Source organism: Neospora caninum, chromosome XII, assembly GCF_000208865.1.
Source record: "Neospora caninum Liverpool complete genome, chromosome XII".
Classification (NCBI taxonomy): Eukaryota; Apicomplexa; class Conoidasida; order Eucoccidiorida; family Sarcocystidae; genus Neospora; species Neospora caninum.
The window spans coordinates 4807198-4829897 of NC_018398.1; the positions used below are offsets into that span (position 1 = coordinate 4807198).

The following is a 22700-nucleotide window of genomic DNA, read 5'->3' on the forward strand; positions in this document are numbered from 1 at the left end:
CGACGATAGCCAAGCAGGGTTTACATTTTGAGTGAACAACAAATGGAATAGTGCTTTGAGAGGGGTTGCGGGGCTTTGCGGCAACGTTATGATCCATTAAGCGCCCGACGGACAGCACAGCTCTTTACTCGGCGCGTCTTGCAGAGTGTGATTTCGCATGCCTTCTATCGCCTGCTCCTCACAGTTCCAGTCTTTCCCTCTTCGACGAAGTGCCTTCTTTGACAGAGGCGATCCGTACCATCGTGAACGGCTTGAACCCGAAGCGTACCCGTCCACGTTGGGCACTTCACAAGTGGCGGCTCTCGAAAAAAACCGTTTACCTTGCCGATGAGGCTAACGGTCCGTCCCGTTGGGCTCTTCGATGATGGCCGCGCCGCTGGTCATGAGCACAACAGAGTGTAGCTCTGAAAGTCGTTTGTTTACGGGTCACTCGTCCACGTCCACAGCACACGGAGGTGGATTCTGGTGCAAAAGACCACGAACGGGTTTGCGCGGCCGAACACGCCTCAGGCGTGTTTTTTGTGGTGTCCACTAATGAAACGTCCAGCTTGGCACGAGGAACGAGTCTGATCCACTGCTGTCTTGGGTCTTGGCGTCGACGGCGTCGAAAGCAGTGAAACGAGTGCAGGGAAAAGAGATCATTTCTCTGTGTCTGGGACGATCGGTAAGAAAGGAGTATTCCTTTCATGCATCGCCCGCCTAAAGCCATGCTGACAAAGAGATTCGCAGAGCCGGTGTCATCACCTCGATGTGGACCATGTTAATGGATCGGTAGGTCGGGCAAGCGCCTGTCGCGCCTGTCTGTGGGTTCCGTTTTACCGCAGTAGAGGATCGTTTTCTCTGGAAAAGAAATCTCGACACGGCTCCACTCTGCAGTTACCACCTGCTCTACTGCTTTGAACTGAGGCGTCCCCACGCCGAGGTGTTAGGGCTTCCTACCTCTATAAACAGAATACGGTTGCCGCGCGGCGCGTGGATCTTCCGGAAAGTCTGGCATCGAAACCCCCGTGGAGGTTTTGCCGGTGTTGCCTACGAGCGTATCTTTCTAACGACATCCAGCGCGGTGTCTCATGTTTGAATTCCGTGACCCTATCTGTCTAGCAAACACTCACAGTGCCGGCTTCTCTCTCCGTGCTGAAACTTGCTGCAGGTTTTTCCGACTCAGCGTTTTTCGAAAATCGCGGGCGACAGCTACGGGGGACTACGGCCTGCTGTGTCGATGCATGCACGTGCATGGCGACCCCAGTCAAAGCTCTTTTTTTTCGGAGCCTCAAATTCTCCTGCCGGCAAATCGTCAAATTGCGACTCGGATTTTTTCTCTAGATCACCTTTTCCATAGCGACAGATCGTAGGGGAAAGCGAGTCAACTTCTCTGGGCCTTTGTTTTGCGGGGCATATGAAGGATTGAGTGTGCCGTCTCCTTTTCGTCCCACGCCCATACAGCCCGCACGTGCGCGCCTTTGCGGTCGTGGAAAAACGCTGTAAACCCGCCCGTTCCCACATTCAAAACCTGCGCTCTTTTTGAGTCTGAGATCGACTGCGCATTTACCAGACAGTCGGCACTCCGCGCTCCTCTCCGACTGCTGTTTGGAGTGCCTTCTCTGTAAAGACAACTCCGCGGCGCAGGCGCAAGCTGTCAAAAAAATCATCTTCGAGCCGCAGGATGCCGAAGCGTGAAAAGCCAAGCGTGGACACGTCGACTCTCCAACAGGAGGGAGGCGCTAAGGTTGAGTTGCGCCCCAGGAATCCTGGGGAAGCACTCAAAGTTGCCAAGACCGTCTTGCGCCGACGTGAACAGAATCTCGAGGAAAAGGCCGAGCGAGCAAAGAAGATCCGGGGCCTGAAGCGGGTAAGAAAATGCGTGGACGTCTGCTGCGCCGTGGAATCAACTTCGGGCCACTCCAGAGTGCATCATGACACCGCGGCGGAGAAATCGTCCGAGGCTCACGCGGGAGAGAGAGGCGCGATACGAAGGATTCCGTTCCACCGAGGCGTTTGTGGGCTCGAAATACCGGGAGGGCATTGCACAGCTTTTACGCTCGCTGCCTCTTTCCTGGTTTCCGTGGCGCATCACCTGGTGGAAGCCGCGCTTTTTCAGAACCCGTTCGTTGAATGTGGCGTTCTGAGCGGAATCAGCACTTCAACGTGACTCGTGTTCTTTCATGGTGTGCTGTGTCGCTTTCCTGCTGTCCGTGAAAGCCAGCTACCGACTTGCACGGGTCCCTTTCTACCCTTTTCCCCTCGTCTCCCCCCCCTCCCCCCCCCACTTCCCCGTCGTATTCGTTTTCTGTCTCCTTGATTTCAGAGGGAAGACCGCGACTGCCATCAGCAGGTCATCAAGTCGGCACAGTACTTCGTGAAGCGCGCTCGCCTCCGATCTGTCGACAATAAACGGTGTGTCCCCATTTCTCTGACGGCGAAGGGTTTCGTTCTTCTCTCAGCCATGCGCAGTCGCCCTCCCGTAGTCGGTCTCCGAAAGGAGAAGACGAGAAAGAGACGGAACGAGACAAAAAGGGACTGGAAGGGATAGGAGAGGAGTGCGGGAGGAAGAAGGAAGGCCGAGAGGGGGAGCATGCAGGAGACAGGGGAGGCAGAAGGAAAGACAGAGAGAACGGGGGACTGGACTCACGCAAGATGGAGAGGAGTGGAGGGGAGAAAGACAAACACAAAACGCGTGCATACCACCAAGGCGAGCACGACGGGGAGACGAAGCGAGGAACTCTCTCTCATCGACACAGGTGTAGGTCGAATGGTTTCTTTTTCTCAAGGGAGGTTTCCCCTTTGCACGCGCCACGGTTTTGCCCAGTCACGACTCAAACTGAAAGATGCGTTTGAGGAGCCGTCAGAGACGAACTCTCTTGCGTTTTGGTTCTCTGTGACCAGAGTCGTTTTCGCAAAGAAGACACCTGCGAAGAAGCCGCGGGAGCAAGAACGTCGCCCGCTCATTCTGGCCGTGAGAAACGGAAGAGAAGGAGGCAGTCCGGAGGTCCAGGCCGGTCTCAAGGTAACCGCCCGCACTTAATTTGGAAGGGATCTGAACGCTTCATATACCCCTGGATGGAGATGCACAGTCGTATATTTATATAGTCATATATATAGATATATAATCCTGCAATCAGTTATTGATAGGGTGCGGTTGCATGATGCGTGTGTCGTGGCGATGGCTTTTGATTGGAGGGTACTTGTATTGTGTATGGATGCATTTACGCCAGGAGATTATCCTCCGTGCGGTCAGAGCTTGCGCTGGTCTGAGGGATCGAAGGTGTATGCACCAGGCATGTGCAGAAACAGTGAAAACGCGGTGTGCCTTACATATATCTCTATGAGAAGTTCTTTTTTTCCTGTCGGCATGCGGTACAGCTTGGGTATGCATTCTCGTGTGCCTCTCCTAGGTGTACGGTTCTGCGTCACACGCGGTTTTTCCTGCTTTCGTTTGGGCTTCAGAGACTCGGCCTCAGAAAACCGTTTTGGGGCACTGTTCTGCGGAACGACGAGGCGACGCTGCAACAGCTGCGGCTTCTCGACCCCTTCGTCTTCTACGGCTACCCAACGTATGCAACCCTTCGCAAGTTGTTCCTCACGAGGTAGGAACCGTCTGTCTGGGTGACAGGAATCGCGAGAGGGGTGTGAGCTTCCTGTGAATGCAGAGTGCAGCATGCGAAACAGACAGCTGCTTTGTAGGGCGCGCGATTGTTCTCGTCCCTCTCCGCTCAGCAACGCGAGCGCGCGCGGTCGGCGCTCCTACCGCTGCGCTGGCTGTCGTACCCGCCTCTTTTTCGTGTCCTTCCTGGACCACGCTGGCGTCTGGGTCGCTGTTTTGTCCGCTCAGAGGCTGCCTGCGAATCAACGAGAAGGAGTCCACGCCGCTAACAGACAATGCGAAAGTCGAAGAGCATCTGGGAGCGTACGGCATGTTGTGCGTCGAGGACGTCGTGCAAGAGTTGTGGAAAGGTGGCGGTCACTTCGACGACATCAAGCAGCATTTGTGGTGAGAAAAAAGCGACTGAGCCAGGCGCGCGAGAAGCTGGAGAGTGCGTAGGCGCGCAGTGCGCTTTGTTCGGGCAGCCCGTTCTTTCGGAAGGAATCCTCTGAATCGGAGGTGGGCTAAAGCAGGTGAACGGAACATCTTCGTCGAAAAGCGGATGCCGGGGGATTCGGGGGCGTTCGGCATGGCCAGCGCTGCGTGCGCGAGACAGCGCGAACACGCAAACGAGGCACGCTGAGGTGAACGAGGAGAGTGGCGCAGCGTGGAGGGGCGAAGAGCGGAGGCGTGTCTGGCGAGCTCTCGGTGCAAGAAGTTTCTCACGGGCGAGCACTGTGTGTGTGTTTGCCGTTCGCAGCGCCTTCCAACTGTCCAATCTGAAGAAAGTCGAAGGGTAAGAGAGGAAACGTGGCGACAAGTTAGCGCGGCGGGGGCGTGCGAGTGTCGGATGTTTATTTAGATGCCATTTCAGGAGTGCTGTTGAGGCGAACCGTCTCTCGGGTGTGTAGGGTTGCGCGTGAACTTCTCCCTGTGAGCGCACGGCTCTCGACACGAAAAGAGGCGGACTGCCGTGTTCTGAGAGCGCTCTCCTGTTTCCCTCTCTGTCTCTCTGCTCAGACTTTACGCTCGGCGGAATGAGTTCGGAAACATGCGCGAAGCGATCAACACAAAGATTTGGAAGATTGCATAGAGCGTCTCTCCATTTGAGAGATCGACAAATGGGACATGAGCACGGGCGTGCTCTCCTCCTCTTGTGTGTCACGTGCTGGCTGCTCAGCACGTGACCGCACGGTCTCTCTGCTCGTCTCACTCAAACTCTAATCTGAAAAACCCGCGTCCGCTCGCCTCTATCTTTTTCGCACTTTTCCTCTTCCAAAAAACGGGATGCATCGCGGTTGGCGCCGCCGTCTTTCTTGATGCTGCGCCGCGGTGAAACGAAGGCCTCTGCCTTCGTGGGGTGGGCTTGTTCACTTGGTGGTTTGCTTTCTAGATCTGTTTTGAGTCGTAGTCGTCGCCCCCTGGCTGACGCGACTGACTTCGCGAGCTCGCGTGCGAAATGAGAAGGGTGCAACGCTGCATGAACTTCTCGTTCGCTCCGCCGTCTGCTCAACTGCGATTTAGTTCTCGTACGCTCTCCGCTGTCAGGTTCTGTTTGTTCCCTCTTTTAAAGAACTCTCTCCGTTCGGTTAGACTTCGCGCGCGCGCACGTGCGCATCGCGTCAACGAAAAGGTGAAAATTTTGCTGTCCATCCAAGCGACGCGGCGTGTCTAGACACCCGCCCCGCTCGGTTCCAGGAGATTTCATGTTTCCCTTGGGGTGAGGCGAGCCTATGGAAACTTGCGGAAATGATCATGTGAACTGCAGCGCTGCCTGGAATCCACGGGAGACTGGCCCAAACAACCCCCCAGACGGGACGAGGACCACAGACGCGACGAGAAACAGACCCCAATGCGAAGATTCGTCGGGTTTCCGCCGCTTTCCACACGTCGTCCCTCTTCTCAGAAATGGTGACCCCCCTATCACATCCCCCCCGCTGTGTGCACCTCAATCTACACGCACATGTCGCCGTCTACACATTTTAGATACCCTCTAATATCCCCACTATCGCCAATTTGTCTTGTGGGCTTCTCTCTCCCACCCTGCCTCCGCATTCTCTCCTCTGCCGGAGGGAGGGTGTGACCTCGGCCCTCCTGCGGTTCGCGCTGTCCTGTCCTAGAGAGCCAGCGCATCGGGAGTTCGCGACGCGCCTCCTGTCCTACACCGAGCAGATGATCCAGGCCATGCCGGCGTAAAAGAGCCAAACAGGGTATACACCGAGCGCTCGCTTCTCTTCGGGGATCAACTCCGACATAAAGGCGACAGACGCTGCAGAAAAACCCACATGCACGCGTCTATGGCCCTGGAGAGGGGGAAGGCGGAGAAACCTCGACACACACGAAAACGCATAGCTCTGCATATATATATATATATATATGTATATATGTGTATGTGTCTATATGTATATGTATATATATGTATATATATGTATATATATGCATGTATATAAAGTGATAAAACAGAGGTCTAGGTAGAAGCCAACGAGAATGACGGAGGCTGTGACACAGACCCATCTCCTCGGGTTGTGCCATGGACTTCCGCCCCGTCTCTTCGTCCCTTTCCACGGTGAAGACGCAGGTAGCGCTAACGCAATGAACACCTGGAGAGCGCATATAAACGTTTGACGCGTTCCATAAATCTCGATACGGAAACCCTTCACGCATGCGCACGTGTGTGTTTGGAGCATCGCGGCATCAGCGGTGAGAGTTTCGCGTTCGTTCGGCCGCTGTGAAGCCTCCCGCAAAAACGCTTCGAACGAATCCAGTCTCAGAGAGACAGCCGTTTCCTCTGGATTTCAAAACCGGTTAAATCGTGGAAAACAAGAGAGGCTCTCGGCACGGGCTGGTCTCTCTCGCGGGGCGAGGCCATAGCGCGTGAGTTTGCGCCGCGCCTCGCGCTTTGCAGAACGGACCTCCTGCCGACCAGCGAAGAGCGAGGAAGGCGATGAGGAGCTTCAGAAAGGTGAAGGAGCGCGACACGAAGAGATTCAGAAAGGCGGCGATGTCCAGCGGAAACAGGCAGTACCCCAGCACGCAGACGCTCTGGAAGAAGGAACTGCGAAGCATTCAAGGAAGCAAAACGAAAACAGCAAAGACAGTTCTCCACAGAAGAAGGAAGTCGCCTTCTTCAGTGCGAATTCTTCGTCCCGCAGAACAGACACGAGCCTGAAACGCGTGTGCGCGTTCTCAGTGCAAGTCAGAGAACGGGCACTGCTTCGCGCGTGTTTTGGCCTTCTCTGATGCCGAGCAAAGGGAAAGCCGCTGCTTGCAGATGCATGCGCCTCAGCGGAGAGAGGTCGGGAGACAACAGTCAATTCCGGAGGCACGAAGCCGTTTCTTTGATGCATGCAGGAGCAGACTCCATTTCCGGCACCGTCTGGGCACAAGCTCGGCGACAATGCGGCGCCTGAAGCCGACGGGACAAAACCGGTCTCTGTACAATCGATCCCCGATCCAGAACTGTGTAACTCAAATCGAATAAGCAGAGACACGAGCGTACCTAGGATACTGAATACGAGTCCAGTTTTATGAGATATACATTTTATGAGGTACAGACAAGTTCTTTATGATTGCAGTTTTTACTGACTCCCTTCCTGTCGAGGTTCTCTGCCTCTCCAGAGACGGCTGGGGAGAGCCCCTCAGGGCGCTCCGCAGCCACACAGACTGGACACTTCCTCTCGAGTCGGTAACTGCGTTTCGCGTTTCGTACATTTTGCTGCCGAGAAGTTTGGCGTTCACCGTCACGACACTCGCCCCCAGCGAGACAAAGACGTAGACCAGAGCGAAGGCCACGCGCTGCCGGTCACGCGTTTGTGCGCGTTGCGCCTCAGGGGAAAGCAGAGAAGACGCGGCGCTCGAAACCGCGAGAACAGGCGACCAAGACGCCTGGATGTACAGAGTTCTGTGAAGCAGAGACGGAGAGCGGGACATCGAGGCGATTGGGGAGAAGGCGGATGGACGCGCCGCTGCACCATCTGAGCACTGCCCCGGGGGAAAGATCCGATTCCACTGCCTGCCGCAAACAGCAGGCCGCGGGAGTTGCCCTGTCCACGCTCGAGGATCCACGGATGTACAATGCGCCCCTGAGGGGTCACATGAGTCGAGCGTTTAGGAGCAAACAAAACGGCGGCTTCGGCACCTTCAGCTAGAGCGGGGAGACGAGGGAAGGTGACGGAAAGCTTTGCGTGTTTTGTTTTTCGTCGGAGCAAGTCTACGTTTGACGACAATCGCAACTGGGTTTTTCGTGTGTGTGAGTGTCTCGCGTTAAAAAAAGAAGAAGGCTTCAGCTAGGGAGCGAGACGCGCGCTTTTCCGCTTTTCAAGAAATCTGACTTACACGGAGAGGAAGAGACAGAGAATGAGCGGTCCCCACAGATCCCCTGCATGCACACGGACAAGAAAGCCTCGGATGAAACGTGGAATCCCCATTCCGTCGCCACTCGCGCGCGCGCCTTGGCGTTTTTCAAGGCCTCGTTCTGCACAAGGTAACGCTCGTCGCGATCTCCAGCACCTCGACAATCGATCTCTGCATTCGGCGTTTCCGGACCCTGCGAGTTCTAGAGGCGACGAGGTCCGCGCGAACTTTGACGCGCCAGAGAAAGTCGAAAGAGAGGCCAAAAGGAGAGAACGCACAGGAAAACGTGGAACGGAATGCGCATGCAGGTGGACGTACACTGTTTGAGCACCGAGTGCGAGGTCCCGCCGTCGCCGCTTCCACGAGAAGGTTTCAGAACGTAAAGGAGTTTGTTGCCGATGTTCCGCAAATCGCGCGCCTGCAGTCCCAGGACACACATTTCGGCTCAGAGGGACAGACCGTGGAGAGACGCAGAAACCGGACCCCCCCAAGCTGTCTCCACGACTCCCGAGCTGCGGCCGCGCACACCTTCTCTCGATTTGACGAGTCGAGAGGAACCGCAAAAAACGCCGGATTGGATCTGCACGCTGTGTCCTTTGCGGCGCAGAAATCGAAGATGCTTGCGGGTGCCTCAGCGTGAGAGGGTCGCCGGCGGCGGACACAAGAGAGTGGACTCGAAGCACGGCCTAGTGCGAGGGGAAACCCGGAAACGGCTTCTCTTCTGGGAATGGTCTCCCACTTTTTCCGCGAGAAGTCCCGCGCGGAAGCTAAAAGTGAAACTCAAGAGGCAAAAGGACGCGGAGAACCACGGAAAAAAAGCGTCTACGGCAGGGGTGTTCTCGACAGGCGACACCGCCTCTCTACCTCTGAGTACCGCTGCCGGCTTTTAAGATTCAGGAGACTCACAAGTGTGTCGCGAACAGGTTCATCCAGAGTTGCTCCAGCGAAAGGGCGACCGGCCTCCAGAGAGTGGGGATCAGCCACGCTGCTTATCTGACCTGAAAAAACGGTGCTCGAGGACAACTTCAGCGGGCTTACATCAACAGATGGGAACAAACCAGTACATCGATATATATAGATATAGATATAGACAGATAGATATCTGTTTAAAAATATAGATGCAGGTGTATACAGATATGGATGCGAGGGTAAACACACGCATCGACACACGGCGGCAGCTCTGGATTTCTGCATGTATAAGCATCATGTGTGTACAGCCATAGGAAGAGAGAGATCTGCAAGTAAGTCGTCGGCGTGGCTGGCGTGCGAGATATCAAATTGACTTGCGTGAGGTCCGCTGAGGAAGAACGAGGGCGTGAGAGGTTTCCCAGGTTCGCGGCGAAGAAGATCGTTGAACCGGCGATCGAATCAGACACCGGATAAAGAGGCGGCACGAAGGAACGGGCCCGCCACGGGGTGGCCGGGAGGGCTGCATCTCTTTTTTTCTCTTCTTTTCTTCGTTTCACACACGGATCGCGTTCCCTGTCGCGCACATCAGTCGCCTTTGTGGAAAACCCGGGAGCGCCTGGAGCCGAAAAGGCGCTGTGTGAAGCGTCGCGTTGCGTACCTTGTGGGCGCATCACCATTGTGAAGACGCTGTGTAGACCGAGAGGACGAGGGAAGGAACTCGTGCCGAGGACGAAAACGGACGCAATCCCCCGGGGGGACGGGCTGAGGACGGTAAACCTACGCCAGTCTGTGTGCGAGCTCTTCAGTGCGTGTGCTTCGCGTGACAGACATTCGAAATTCGATTTTTTTAAGAAGGCCTGACAGGACCGCTCCGCTGTACACCCAGGCGGAGGAGCAAAGTGCAGAGAGGGAGAAAATCGGCCCGGCGAGCGCAACGCCCGCGACAGACATGCGTCGGGATTGTGTGTCCGCGCTGACCCTGAAAAAGTCGTTCCCCCTCCGTTTCAAGGAACCTCGAGAGGCGAGATATGTTTATTGCTTGTGGGTTTATTGCTTGCCATGCGGACGAGGAAGGTATATCGGCGACGCAGAGAGCGGCACATCCATCTTTTTCCTTTCGACAAGGCAAGCGCGCAGGAGAGTCCTCTGGAGGCCCCTGGACAACTGAGGAGTCCGAGCCGACGCCGTAGGGCCCTGAAAGACAAAGAGGGCCAGATCCTGTGAAGTTTTCTTGTGGCGGAAAGGGACTATCGAGAGACTGTCGAGAGCTTTCTGGGAGGACAGAGCGGTGAGGGAGCGAGACGCCGCTCGCCAGACCCGCGGAAGGTCAAACCCCCGAGCACAGACCGCGCGGCTCGTCTGAGTGCGGCGAAACAAGCGAAAAGACGAAAAGGAGAAGAGAGGATCTGTGCGCTGGGCAGCAAGACCGAGATTGGAGCGACGAAGAAAAGGTTGTATACATCAGAGAGTGCGAAAGCGGCGCGAAATCCGTCAGTCCGCCGCAAACATACCCGTTTTTGCTCTGGTGCATGCGCTGTCTCGAGAAAAGGAGCGTCGCTTTTTCGCGGCCGTTTACGCGCCTTTAAAAAGTGAGCAGAACAAAAAACAAGACCGTGCAGGCAGGATTGGAACGAGAAAGAAGGAAATGCGGCAAAAACACGAGAGAGTAAACGAAGCAGTTTTCGATGCCAAACGCAAAACCAGCAATCTAGCCGTAGGCTATACCGTCGGCCGTCCGAGAGGTGACTCGGTTCGAGACAAAGCACAGTGTTGGGGTGTATCATGCGTCTGGTTCTTGCAACGCTGATGGACACCATTTAGACCTGTACCTACTATGTCTTGTGGCTGAAAGGCACGACAAAAAAATAGAACTCGCTCCCGTGCATGCAGGCCGAATGCGGAGCTTTGAGCGCGCGGGAATCTCGCAGCAGAGAGTACGGCGAAGCCGAAGAAGCAAAACGGCCGACTCCCAATCGGGCCGGTGGTGTGTAGACGAGGTGCGAGACCAAGGCATGTTCTGAAATCTTTGTGGGGTTGAGAAACAGAGAAGGGATGCAAAACGGCGCTCGCAAACACCCCGAGGACTGTGTGCCGCACTCGAGGGCTGCTTGGTCCTTGCGACTTTTTTTGCCAGAGAAAAGGGACGCCTTCGCCCAAAGACGAGAATTTTTCAGATGGAGAGGAGTCTCTTTGGGAGTCACGCTTCGGAGTCTGCACGGCTGCACTGACGAGGGCCCCGCCGCCAGCTCCGTGTTTTCCAGTGCATCTCGCAGAGAATCTTGAACCGGACAGAGGGTTTGAGAACGAATCACGTTTCATAAATACAATCAGTTGTTTCTCTCTCAGGTTCCTCTCACCGCCGTCGAGAAACAGCGTTCACTTTTCTCGCAAAGTCCGGGCCTTTCAAGACGCGGTCGCGTCCAATACAGCCGCGAGAGGGACACTCTGTTTCCCTCGATCTGCCGAATCTCTTCGAACGCCCTCCAAAAGTGAAACCTTCGATGGAAGAAGGCCACCCTCTCCTGGCTGAACGATAAAAACAGCACCTTTGTGTTTGCTTCTGGAGGCAGGAGAACGGAGGCGTTTTTCTTTTCACCGGTGGCCGGAGAGACCGGGAAGCAGCCGCAGACTCGCGCCTCGGTTTCATCGCCTTTTCAAAATTCGGCAGACGACTGCCTGTTTTGGGAGGGATTCAAAAAGAAGCCTCTTACTCGGGGCTGAGACCGTGCGCTTGTCATTTTCGCGTTTGCCTCATCTCCCCAATCGTCAGCGGGGTCTGCGTCCGAGCGCCTCGAGTCCTGGACCCGGCCTCCACTCCGCAGTGAGCAGGGACAACTCAAAACACGAATGGTGGCCTCTCTGCGTGGAAACGAAAGAGTTTTTAGCGTTCACGCGCTGTGGTTTCTCCAGTTTCGCTGCTGGTGAGAGCATCGACCGCGCGCGGAGTGGAAAGCGAACCGACTAAACCCCGGAGATCTAAACATGAAGGCATCCACACGCATTTCCGAAACCAGCAACAGAAACTCCCTGCTCTTTGCTCGATGGCGAACGAAGTGCACGGCACACGCGCAGGAGCAGCCCTTGGCTGTTGCGGCTGTTCGCGGTGTGTGTTTGGCTGTTTCTGTTCAACACGCGTTGCTTCATGGACCCCGGACACTCACTAAAACGAAAGAGCGCTGTGCATCCAAACACTCGCACAGAAGGAAAAGAAAAGGCCTCGCGAACGGGGCTTCCACCCGACACGTCCACGCCGCGCTGTCAACCGGGAGAGTACCTCCAACTTTGTCTCCCGCTTTTTCTTTCAAACCGTACCGATCACCTTGCGTTCGAAGCTGCATTCGACCAGACCTCAAAAACGTCTCAGCCAACAAGCACCGCTCACGAGACGCATGTCTACGCCCGCCCCCCTCCCTCGCGCCTCGTCTCCCCGACCTTCCTGCCTGACTTTCTCCTCCGTTCTCGGAATCGGCGACGCCTTTCGGCCTCCCCCTGCGAACCTGTCTCCCGTCCAGAGAGGGGTGTCTAGCTCTGCATGAGAGGGTTGCTCGCCTCCGAAGAAATCGCTGCCAGAGATGTCCCCTCTGCGCCCAGACCTCGCTCACTCCTTCCCGGGGTGTCCTTTTCCGGGGAACTTGCCTTCGCCTGCAGCCGGCCTCGGCCTCCGCCTCGCGCGCGTCTTCCTCGCTGTCCTCGCGCGCCTGTCTCGCCTTCTGCCTCGCGCGGACCTTCCGACGCAAGCTGGAAAAGCGCTTCTCTCTCTGCGCCAGTTCGCGAGCGCCGCCGCGTCCTCGCCCCGCTCTCCCCGCTCGCCCCGCTGCTCCTCGCGGGTTCTCTCTCGGCTGCCTGGTCTCCCTGTCTCTCTGGACGTCCGCGATCCGCCCCCGCCGCTTCTTCAGGCGCCGACAAATCCCTCGCTTTCTGCGCCACTGCGCGCTTGCAGTTCTCCAAGTCCGACTGACGAGACAACAGCAACACTGCCTCGCAGTGGAGCGTGTGAGGAAACATGTCCACCGGAACAGCCTGAACGGGGACGAAGGGATCTCGGTTAGACGGCGAGGGCGTGCAGAGCCTGCGAAGAGCCGCGCAAACACACACAGAACGGATCCGGTTCTCCGCTGTGCATGCACGCTCCGCAGACAGCCCTCGTGTCTCTCGCTGGAGCGGCCTCGACTGGAAAAGGGAGCAACAGACCAACACTGCCCGCGAAGCTGACGCGTCACGCTTTCTCCAAAAGGTGAGCGTCCCGGGCGAAACGCCTCGGTGGACCCGGAGACGCTTTTGCCACGCCAACAATCGGATGCGCCGCTACACAACCTGACCCCCCCGTGTGTGTTGTCCGTTCTTGACACAGACAAAAGAAAAAGCTGTCCCCGTGAGGGACGTGCAAATCGGGCGATCGCGCGGAACGCGACACACGAAAACACACTCCAAAGCAAAAAGGCCCACGCGGCCTCCTCCCTCCATACACCTGGATATCGAAAGCAGTTCTGGAGAGAGTCAACCCGTGACACGTCGTATCCATTTGCTCGCGGAGGCCTATTTCTATCGAAGAACAGGCGCTGCATGCGGGAGATACACGTCGTTGTCTCGGCAGCCTCCATGCCTTCGACTCCACACGGCTATGCGTTTTTCCGTGCTTTCTCGGCAAAGGCGAGGCTCTGAGCGCTCTCCGGTCCAGAAAAAACGTGAGGCACGAAGACGCGCAGCGCCACTCTCGAAAAACACACGGCTCCTTTCTGCTGAAGCGGCGGGGATGAAAAAACCTACTTGACGCAGTTGGCCACCATCGAGGCGGGGTTGCAGGAGATGTACACGAGGCGCTCTGAAACGCGGAGATGGAAAAAAAATGTCCGATACGAAAAAAGAGACGAGTCGCGGGCGTCTCCGAAGACGAGAGAAGTTCAGACAAGGCATTTGATCTCGGCAAGAATGGAGGCGAGCTCCGAATGAGGCGCGAGAAGGCGAGGAAGACAGAATCAAGTCTCCCGACCAGCAGGAAAAGCGACAGCAACCGACACAGGTCCAGCAAAAGACAACTGCGTGAGACAAAGAGAAGCGCGACACACAAAAAAGAGCGGAGGAGAGGCGCAAGTCTGGGCCAACGGAGAGGAGTGATGCGGGGAAAAACGTACGGCGGAAAGAATAATGCGGAGGGATGCGCGCATGCATGCACATGCATATCTATAAGTGTTCTGGCATGCATTTCCGGAAATTTGTGCAGCGAACGAGTGGCAAAGAAAACAAGACCTACTGATGGGTTGGAAATCGAGGATGGCTTCCAGGACGCGAGAATCTGTAAGCATGTTGCACACCCCACACGCGCAGGTAGGCCACATTCTAAACGGCGAAGGAGACGCTGCAACTTGAGAGGAGACACTAACCACCCGTGCGCGAATGCATTATCGACGCACACGCGTGGATGGTAACGACGCATAAAGACGTGTTCTTCCCCTGCTGCTCTGTGAGGCATTCGTTTTCTGGCGATGGAAATGTCGCTTTCGACGGCATCGCGCGTTCCTAGCTTCGTCGTGTTTCATCTGCCCATAACGACCGCGAACTTCCAGAGCCCGAGAAAAGCTCGCAGCGCCCCCCCCCCCTTCGACCATAAGTCTGCATGGTTCGTTCCAATCGCCATATTTTTTTTTGCATGCATGTCTACGTATGTATGAACGTCATTTGCTCAGCCACGCATGCGTCCCCCACAACACGGCTGCTTTAAAAGAGGGCGTAGCCCCATACACCATTCAACGCCTGTATCCTTATATATATATATATATATATATATATATATATATACAACCTTTAACATACAGTAATATACATATGCTTCGCATCTATACTGTGCACGCTCACCTACAACCTCGCATAAATATATATATATATATATATATATATCCTGCGACGCCGGGTCAGAGCACATGCTGTGGAAAGAATGAAGAAGACGGATCTACCGTTGCTCGGTTTTTTTCTTACGCAGGCCCGCACGGGGAGGATCGACAATTGCAGCCAAGTCCGTGCATCCGCGGTAGCGCTCTTGGAGGAGTCGCGGGAGGACGTCTTCGGCCTTGCCTGAAAGCGCATGCAGAGACGAAGACGGAGGCGAGGAGTCAAGAACGCGAGAAGACCCCGGAGAGTAGTTTTCTCCTCTTCCTGCGAGTGGTGACATCCCTATCTTACGCCTAAAGAGCATAACCGATGTGTTTTTTAGCCTCAGTATTTTCGTAGAATATGGAAATCCACCATGTTTAGCCGTCGTTTTTTCCGAACCCCGCGGCCGGAAGAACGGAGAGGCGCGGCAAACACGAACAGTCTCGAGCATCTCCGAGTCAATCGCGCATCTTAACTTGGCAGGTGACGATTTATGACCTTCAGACGCTAGATGCTCTCTACGGCAGAAGACGCAGCAGAGAACCACGAAAGAGGAGACAGTCAGGGACGGAGACAGAGACGGAGACGAAGACAGAGATGTAGGAAGCCACGACGATGACCAGAGAGACGAGGTCTTGCCTACCGCATACGAAGTCGACGTCTTGGGCTAGCTGGTTTCGCTCTGCGTTCTGTTCCGCATTCCGCACTGCCTCCTCAACCATCTCCACTCCGACAACTCGAGGCACGGCCGCTCCGCGAGTTTCCGAGGCGTCCTTCGCTTCCTCTGGGGCTCCAGAGCTTTGCTTTAGATCGCCCTTCGCCTCACCCTTCGCTGCTGTCTCCCGCTTTAGCGCCGAAGCCGCGCAGAGAGCGATCGTACCGGTTCCCGAGCAGACATCGACGAGGGGCGTGTGCGGCGGCAGAGGCATCAAACAGTTCAGCGCTGTCTGATACAGTAGGGCGCACGTCACCGAGTTTGTCTGAGAAAACCCGCGCAAAAAACGCGCGTTCAGGCAGGCATGTAAACGCGCACCTTTGTGGAAACTCATGAATATCCATGCGTGTGGATACTGTCACACGTTTGCCACATCTGCATGAACAGATACACGTAGGAGAAAGAGATGGCATATGCACTGCCTGCTGGTGAGAGATGAAACAGGGTGCGGTTTTCCTACTGTCGTCCCGGCACCTGCGGACGAAAGAAACTGCGGATGTTTGTGTGCATGCACACCTTCGCGTGGACCAGCAGGCGTAAACAGAGGAGTGGGACACAGCGATTGATACACAGACCCTACTCGACACGGGTCACGACATACTGTGTGTTCGTGTCTCTCAGTCGATTTGGGACTGTTTTCGCTTCCCTCTGTCAAGGCTCACCTGAAAGAAGCTGTGCGGTCCCACGCGAAAATCCAGGTCAGCAACTTTTTGCGTGATGAAGTCGGCGCCCCAAATCTGGCGAGCGAGCGGCACGGAGACAGCGAGACGAGAGAACGATCGTCAGAGTGCATCTCTGTCCGCCACCACCTGCCTTCGTTCTGCTTCGAAAAACCGTTATCTACGCGAAGTTCACGCTCCCGTGCTTCCTTCCAAATAGGGAAGCCTCTATGCAGATTCGTCCTCATTTCCAACGCATGCAAACACGGAAATGCACCATGGACACACGGATACACACATCACCAGAGACACGGAGGACAGAGGAACAGATATGGGTCTCGAGCCACGAAACGCAGAGTTGTGTGCCTCCCACGACACAGAATCGGAAGCGCCGCCTCTGTGTTCTCGTCAGCGACGTGCGCGAGAATCGATGAACGAAGGACGTTTGAGATGGAGGAATAGAGCGAGTTCGGCGGAACAGGTTCACCGAGAAACCCTCACCGAAAGTCGCAGGAAAGGCAACAAAACGACTCCCCTTCGCTCAGAAGGATCCACTGCTGCTTCACCTGTATGCATGCATGAATATAAATACGTCTAGAGCGATACACGCACAGGTCCGGATACACGCCCAGCCGCCTTACCTTCTCGGTGGGATGGGAAGGATCGATGCAGTCTGAGGCAGCATCACTCTGTACGGAAAAGAACAGACATGCACGTGGCAGGTTTTTGCATGTGCAAAGACGCCTGTCCACATAACACAGGAAAGAGAGAGAGACGTCGATCTGCATGTACATACAGAACAACAGCGCTGGATCCACACAACGATAACTTCTCACGCGCGCATGCGACCCTCTTCGTGACACGTTCGCTCGGGTGAACAAGGCACACATAGATGCATAGGTCGATATACAGATATACCGGATCCAAGTTCTAGGGTGCTTACGACACGTAGCGTAAGTGCCGGCCAATCTATATATAGATATATATAAATGCGCAGTGCTGGGCATTGTATTTGTCCACTTCTCCCGTCCGAGAAGTTACCTCTTCAAGGAAGATCGACCGGACAGTATACCCGTCGAATTGTTTGTTGGCTAGGCCATCGATGAGAGCCTTTATGCATGCGCGCCGACAGCAGGAATCCTCCTCTGTTTCTCGGCCCTTGCTCTCTGTAGCTTTCTCGCCCCGCTCGCCATTCTCCTTAGTCTCGACTCTTTCTGCTGCGTCACCGCTGGAATCTGGGAGTCCGTTCGTTTCCTTCTTCAGTGATTCGCCCCTCGAGGGATCCGAGAAGAGCGAGGAACCTCTCCTCTCGTCCACAGAGTCGCCTCGTCCTTGACCCGGCGTGTCGCCCTTGGGCTCGTCTCGCGCACAGGCCGGCCCGCAGCGCAGGTGCTTGTTGTTCGGCGAAGAAAACGATTTAATTTGGACGAGGACAAGAAGTTCTCGGTACGCCTCAGAAGACCGAACCATGAGGAGGCGCCATACACCTGAGGGGAGGGACAGCAAAACTAAAGAATGCGTCGTCGACGCTCAAAGTAGTAACTGAGAGCGAGGCCAGCAGGCAAGCGCTTCACTTCGACCCACAGAGGGAGAAAACACAACGGCCTTCGACACGTGGAGACCTAAACGCTGAAACGACATCGATCCGAAGAGAGAAGACAGTCCCTTTTTCGCGAAGAAAGAGAGCCGTCTGGCTTTTGCCTCGACAGGTCTTCGCGTCCGTTTTCTTCCTCCGTTTCCTGCCGCCGTTTTCTGATTCGCGTCTTGTCGTGCTTCGCGTGCCTCGCCGTTCCCTTACTCCGATCTTCCCATTTCCTTCTTGTTCTACTGTCTCGCGCTTCTCGCTTTCCGCGACCTGTGCGAGAATCCCTCGTTTCTCCTCCCCAGCGAGGTTAGGGTTTGTGGGCGCACCTTGTCTGTCACCGGTGAGCTCTGAATCTGCATTCTTCTTTGGTTTTTTCGGTGCTGTAACCTCTCTCCTCCAACTAATTACAGGTATCACTCCAGCGTTTGGATATACTTCAGAAGCGCTCTTTCTCTGCCGATGCCGGCGCCCGAGTCTGCTGGTGTCGCCCCTTTTCCCTGTCGTCCTTCCTGTGGCTTGGGGAATGGTCCGCCTGCGTTCCGCTCCGCAGCTCTGTTCCTCTCTTGTTTTTTTTCTGTCGTCCTTGTCTCTCTTCTCTGTTCACCTCGCGGAGGCGCCTCACCTTTCTGCGTCCGGCGGTTGTACACAGGGAACGGGGAGCGGTGGATGATCGCCTGCAAGCGGCAGAGGACAACGCAAAAGAAATCCCACTGAGCCAAGAGCCGCCCGAGCGAAGGACCAGAATCCCAGGCAACGCACGTGAACACAGAGCGACGGGGCGCCCCGCGAGACATCCCGACAGGAAGGGTCAACTGCGGATGTGAGAAACGAAGGAAAACCGACCGTCTTCGTCTAACTGTCTGTCGAAGCAGCCGGTACGAGAGCGGAGAGACTGCCGCCGCACAGGTGACTGGGAGGCTTCTGAATGCAAACACGTGTTTCGTCCTCGCGTGGCGGTGTTGCCTCGGTGTTGAAGACGACTCAACCCAGTGTATCCCCCATCGGCGCTCCCTTGTTTTCCCTTTCTTTGTTCAGTTGTCCCTCTATCGCCCGCTACCTTCTTGGCGCGACACTCTCGGGCCTCCTTCATCCTACCTGGAGCTCCACGCATATCTCCTGCATGGCGTGGCTGACCAGGAGACTTCCAGAGGCAGGCGCCACGAGAGGCTGCTGGTCCTGGACACGCTTAACGAAGCCGACGCAGACGCGTGCGCGATGTTCCAGATAGTTTTCGTGTTCTTCTTTACTAACAAGCAGTCGTCCCACCTGCCTTTTCGCTTCTTCGCCCTTGTTCCCTTCTGGAGCCACCTCTGGCGTTTCGCTCTCTTCTCCGCCCCGACCTTTCGCCTCTCTCTCGGTCTCCAACGCCCTCGCGTTGGGCTCCACGACCGCGGTCGCGCTCCGGCGGTCTCCGGCGCCTCCCGGTCTCGCTTCTCCGCGCGTGCCCTCGTCCGCCCCGTGGGGGCCTTCACTCGTGTCGGGTTCGCGCGTTCGCGCACCCGCCGTTCCGCGAGCAGCGCTCAAAAAAGGAGCTCGCGGGCCGCCCCCCTGCGGGCGAGCTCGAGAGGCCACAGCCACGAGGCAGTGCCGGGGCTCGTGCTGCAAAACAGTGCACCACGGCTCGTCGCCGTCGACGTCCAGCAGCTGCAACTGCGGAACGAGAGACGTCAAGTTCTGTTTCTCGTGAAGGAGACGAATGTACTGGTGCATCTTCTCATCGTACGAATCGGCCACCTCGTGTGTGTATCCAATCGTAAACTCGCACTTGTTGCGATACCCCAGACGACCTGAAGGCGGAGAAGGGACTGTCGGCAACACCTGAGAGACAGCGAGCAAAGAGGATAGAGAGAGTGGAGGCAGAGAGACGACGTCAGCGACAGAAACGCGGCGCAGACGTCGGACCAGGGACAACGCCCACGGGTTCGCGAAAGGGCGAACTCGAAAAAGGAGACTCTCTTTCACGCAGAGCGGGAGGCGAAGAACGGGAGAAAGTCGAAAAGGCACACGAGAGATCGCGGCAGCCGAAGGCAGGAAGAAGGCAATCGGCCACGTGGAGTGAAGAATATTCGCTGAGAAACGTCCATTCAGCGGATGTCTTCCTCCTGAGAGAATGAGAAACCCCTCACCTCGCAGCCGTTCCAGCGTCTAGCCACCTGAGGATGAAACCAAGGTAACGGTTCTTCCTTCGCTTCTGCTTGCCCGCCTTCGTCGGACCCCGCGGCTCCTTTCGCGTCTTTGCGAGTCTGTGCATCCAGCTGAGCCGTCGCCGCCGCATGCGTTTGAGTTTCGTCCTCGTCTTTCGGCGCTTCCCGGCTCTGTTCCTCACGAAGCGCCTCGTCTTCCTCGGCGTCGAGAGCGGCCGACGCCGCGCCGCCGCTGGCCTGTGCCGAAAGCCCCGGCAATCCCATCTGCAAGGCTGCTGTATAGACAGCTTTGGTCAGTTGACGCACGCTCGTCTGCACGAGAAAAAGGGGTGCGCGTCGAGAGTGAAAGGTTGGAACGCACCTTAGTCTTCTGCGACATGTTAGGCCAGTTGCCGCGGAGACAAGCAAACGCGAACCCGGGCACCCGGAGGCAGACGTGGAGACAGAGACAGCCGAGAGGAAAAGTGTAAAAGCAAAGCACAGGACGGGACTCGACGCAAAAGTCGCGCCAGGAGAGGACTCGAGCGCGGACAGAAAACGGAAAGGACACGACGCAAAGGCATACGCGGGGGAGGAACGCACCGGAGAAGAGACAGCCGCGACAAAGGGAGAACGCCAGCAAAGAAGGAAGAAAGGTAGAGCAAATGTCGACGAGGACAAGGACGGGAAACGGCAAAGAGCGTACCAGCTACTCCGTCTTGCTTACCCGAAGGTACGTGCGTTTCATCTCTAGTTGATCTGGATAACAAAATCTGCTCACAGGTAAAAACACAGTCGCCTGACAGTCTAGAAACGGCGTGAGAAATAAACACCAATCTCCCGAGCAACTCGCCTCAGACCTCATTCTCTCAATCTCCGCGTCCCCGCGTCTCTCCGTCTCCAACACCTCTCGTTCTGTCTCGTCCTGTCTCTCTCACTCTGTCTCCTGTCTCCCCCTTTCGCGTTGCATTACCTCATGAGAGGCGCAGTGCGGTGGACGACACCGTCCGTGCCGTCTGCGCCGTCGTCGTCAGCTCCTCCGCCGTAGAGGGGGCCTGGCGAGTGTTTGGTGGCGTTGCGCTTCTTTTGAATTTCGAACAACGAGGGCAGAGGCGGCTTGAGGCTTCCTGGTCTCCACCCGCACGCGTGCGGCTCAGAGCCCGAGGGACGGGCGTCTCCACTCTCGGCGACAGGCGCGGGAGTGCTCGACTGCGGAGGCCCGCGCGCCTCCGCGTCTGAACCGGCAAACGCTTGTCCTCTTCGTCTCCTCTTCGTCTTCTTCCTGCCCTCGTCGGCGATGTCGTGGCCTCTTCTCTTCTCCGCCTCGCGGCACCGCGAGGAGGCGGGAGACGTAGGCGAATCGGAGACAGACGGGGCGCCTGCGACCGGGGTGGGGAGCGGAGACGTGTGGGGCGGGCCTCCCGGAGACAGTGCGGCGCCGAGGAGCGACGGCGAAGAGAAAGGACGCGGGTGCGCAGGGTGGACGTGGATTCTCTCGCCTTTGAAGAAAACATTCGCCAGCTGGGCCGTAAAGGCGTCTTCCTGCTCTTTGGAAGAGAAGTCGCTGCGCAGGCACACGAACCAACCGAGGACGGGAACGCGACACGACTCAGAGGAACAGGGAAAGAAGACTAACAATCCGAAAAAGACGGATTCAATTTCCAGGAAAACGAAGAAAATTTGGCACGTACGCATTTATATAAATATATATGTAGAAAGAGAAATATATATATATATATATACATATATATATATATACACTGTTGCAGGTGCATGTCCGTCCACGCAAGTATATGTATTTACAAATATGAAGATTTAGACAGGCATGCATGTATATTTATGTATGTAAAGAAAATGTGCAGACGTCCTTTCTCTCTCGTGTCATCTGGATCATATCTGTGGTGGTGCTGATAAGCACATCGGCCACAGCCCCTGGGGCCTCCTGGCTCACATGAAGGCCCAAGCCGCTTGATGTTTCTTGTCGAGCCGAAGAAAGGGGAGATTTTCCTGTGCCTGAACAGCAGAGAAGAGAGAAGCGTAGACGATTCGTGTCCGCTGAAGCGGCCCCAAAGAACACCGAAGAAGCGAGCGCGGCAACAACGGACAGACGTGAGAATCCAGGTGAAGCTAGCTGCCGCAGAGAGGGAACGCGAGAATGCAGGAACCCGGAAAACGCGACAGGCATCGCGTGGCAGTCGCAAGAGAGGCGGACGGGACAAAGGAGTTCCTGTGCAGTTCTCCCCACGCTCCCGTTTTGAAGAGGAGGTCGAGACGCGAAGAAACGGAGGACGGCCGGAGTGTCTGCACTTCGCCCTTACCATCCAAGTCGACAGCTTGTCCTGCTTCAGACCACTCCACGCTCGGCAAGCGAGGTGACAGCGACGAGGCTCAGAAGCCTCTCCTTGCCGGTTAGGCTCCATCGCTCACGAGAGGAGACGCACGAGAAAAAACGAAGGCGACAGACCGAAGAAAGAGAGCGGAAGTTGTATGAAGAGAGACAGTGGGCGGGCGACAACGAAGCTAAACTTCGCAAGTGTAGCGAGTCCGGGCGACACGAGAGGAAACGGAGCGGAAATCTTGCCGCTACCGGGAGCGCAGAAAACCGCGGACCAGGAGGATCACGACTATCACGGGACAGACGGAGAGAGTAGAGGTGTTTGAAAGAAAAGGATGCGTCCAAGGAGAGAGAAAGGGAACCAGAAGATGGCCCAAAGAGGGATTGGGAAGCGTCAAGACATGGACTGGAACGCGAATGCGTCGCTTCAAAAAGGAACGGGCCGGGTAGTGGGGCCGGGTAAGGGAGTTGCAGGGGAAACGCGGCGAGAAAAGAGATGGCCCGAAAAAAGCGAAAACACCACCAATTTACTGTTCAGCAACTGTGTTGAGCAACTCAACAGACACGAGCCCC

At 56.1% G+C, this 22700-nt stretch overlaps 3 protein-coding genes across 3 annotated transcripts; 1 reads left to right on the top strand and 2 right to left on the bottom strand.

Moving 5' to 3' along the window:
* Window positions 1-1663: 1663 nt before the first annotated feature.
* On the top strand, window positions 1664-4673 carry NCLIV_066270 (putative ribosomal protein L7; the record flags this gene model as incomplete). The annotated part of the gene is made up of 7 exons (XM_003886178.1): window positions 1664-1849; window positions 2306-2394; window positions 2884-3004; window positions 3445-3584; window positions 3830-3988; window positions 4341-4376; window positions 4601-4673. The coding sequence occupies 7 exons, from the start codon at window positions 1664-1666 to the stop codon at window positions 4671-4673; spliced, it is 804 nt and encodes a 267-aa protein (XP_003886227.1).
* A 1066-nt stretch (window positions 4674-5739) lies between these two features.
* Window positions 5740-9513, bottom strand: NCLIV_066280 (DEHA2F02992p, related; the record flags this gene model as incomplete). The annotated part of the gene is made up of 8 exons (XM_003886179.1): window positions 5740-5849; window positions 6493-6635; window positions 7290-7481; window positions 7916-7958; window positions 8252-8351; window positions 8840-8931; window positions 9117-9215; window positions 9501-9513. 8 exons carry the CDS (start codon window positions 9511-9513, stop codon window positions 5740-5742), a joined length of 792 nt encoding a protein of 263 aa, XP_003886228.1.
* A 2851-nt stretch (window positions 9514-12364) lies between these two features.
* NCLIV_066290 (hypothetical protein) lies at window positions 12365-22212 on the bottom strand (the record flags this gene model as incomplete). The annotated part of the gene is made up of 15 exons (XM_003886180.1): window positions 12365-12911; window positions 13610-13664; window positions 14094-14135; window positions 14816-14911; window positions 15354-15690; window positions 16088-16162; window positions 16726-16773; window positions 17126-17571; window positions 18292-18343; window positions 18765-19487; window positions 19796-20125; window positions 20520-20565; window positions 20766-21356; window positions 21744-21805; window positions 22111-22212. The coding sequence occupies 15 exons, from the start codon at window positions 22210-22212 to the stop codon at window positions 12365-12367; spliced, it is 3552 nt and encodes a 1183-aa protein (XP_003886229.1).
* Between the last annotated feature and the right edge of the window lie 488 nt (window positions 22213-22700).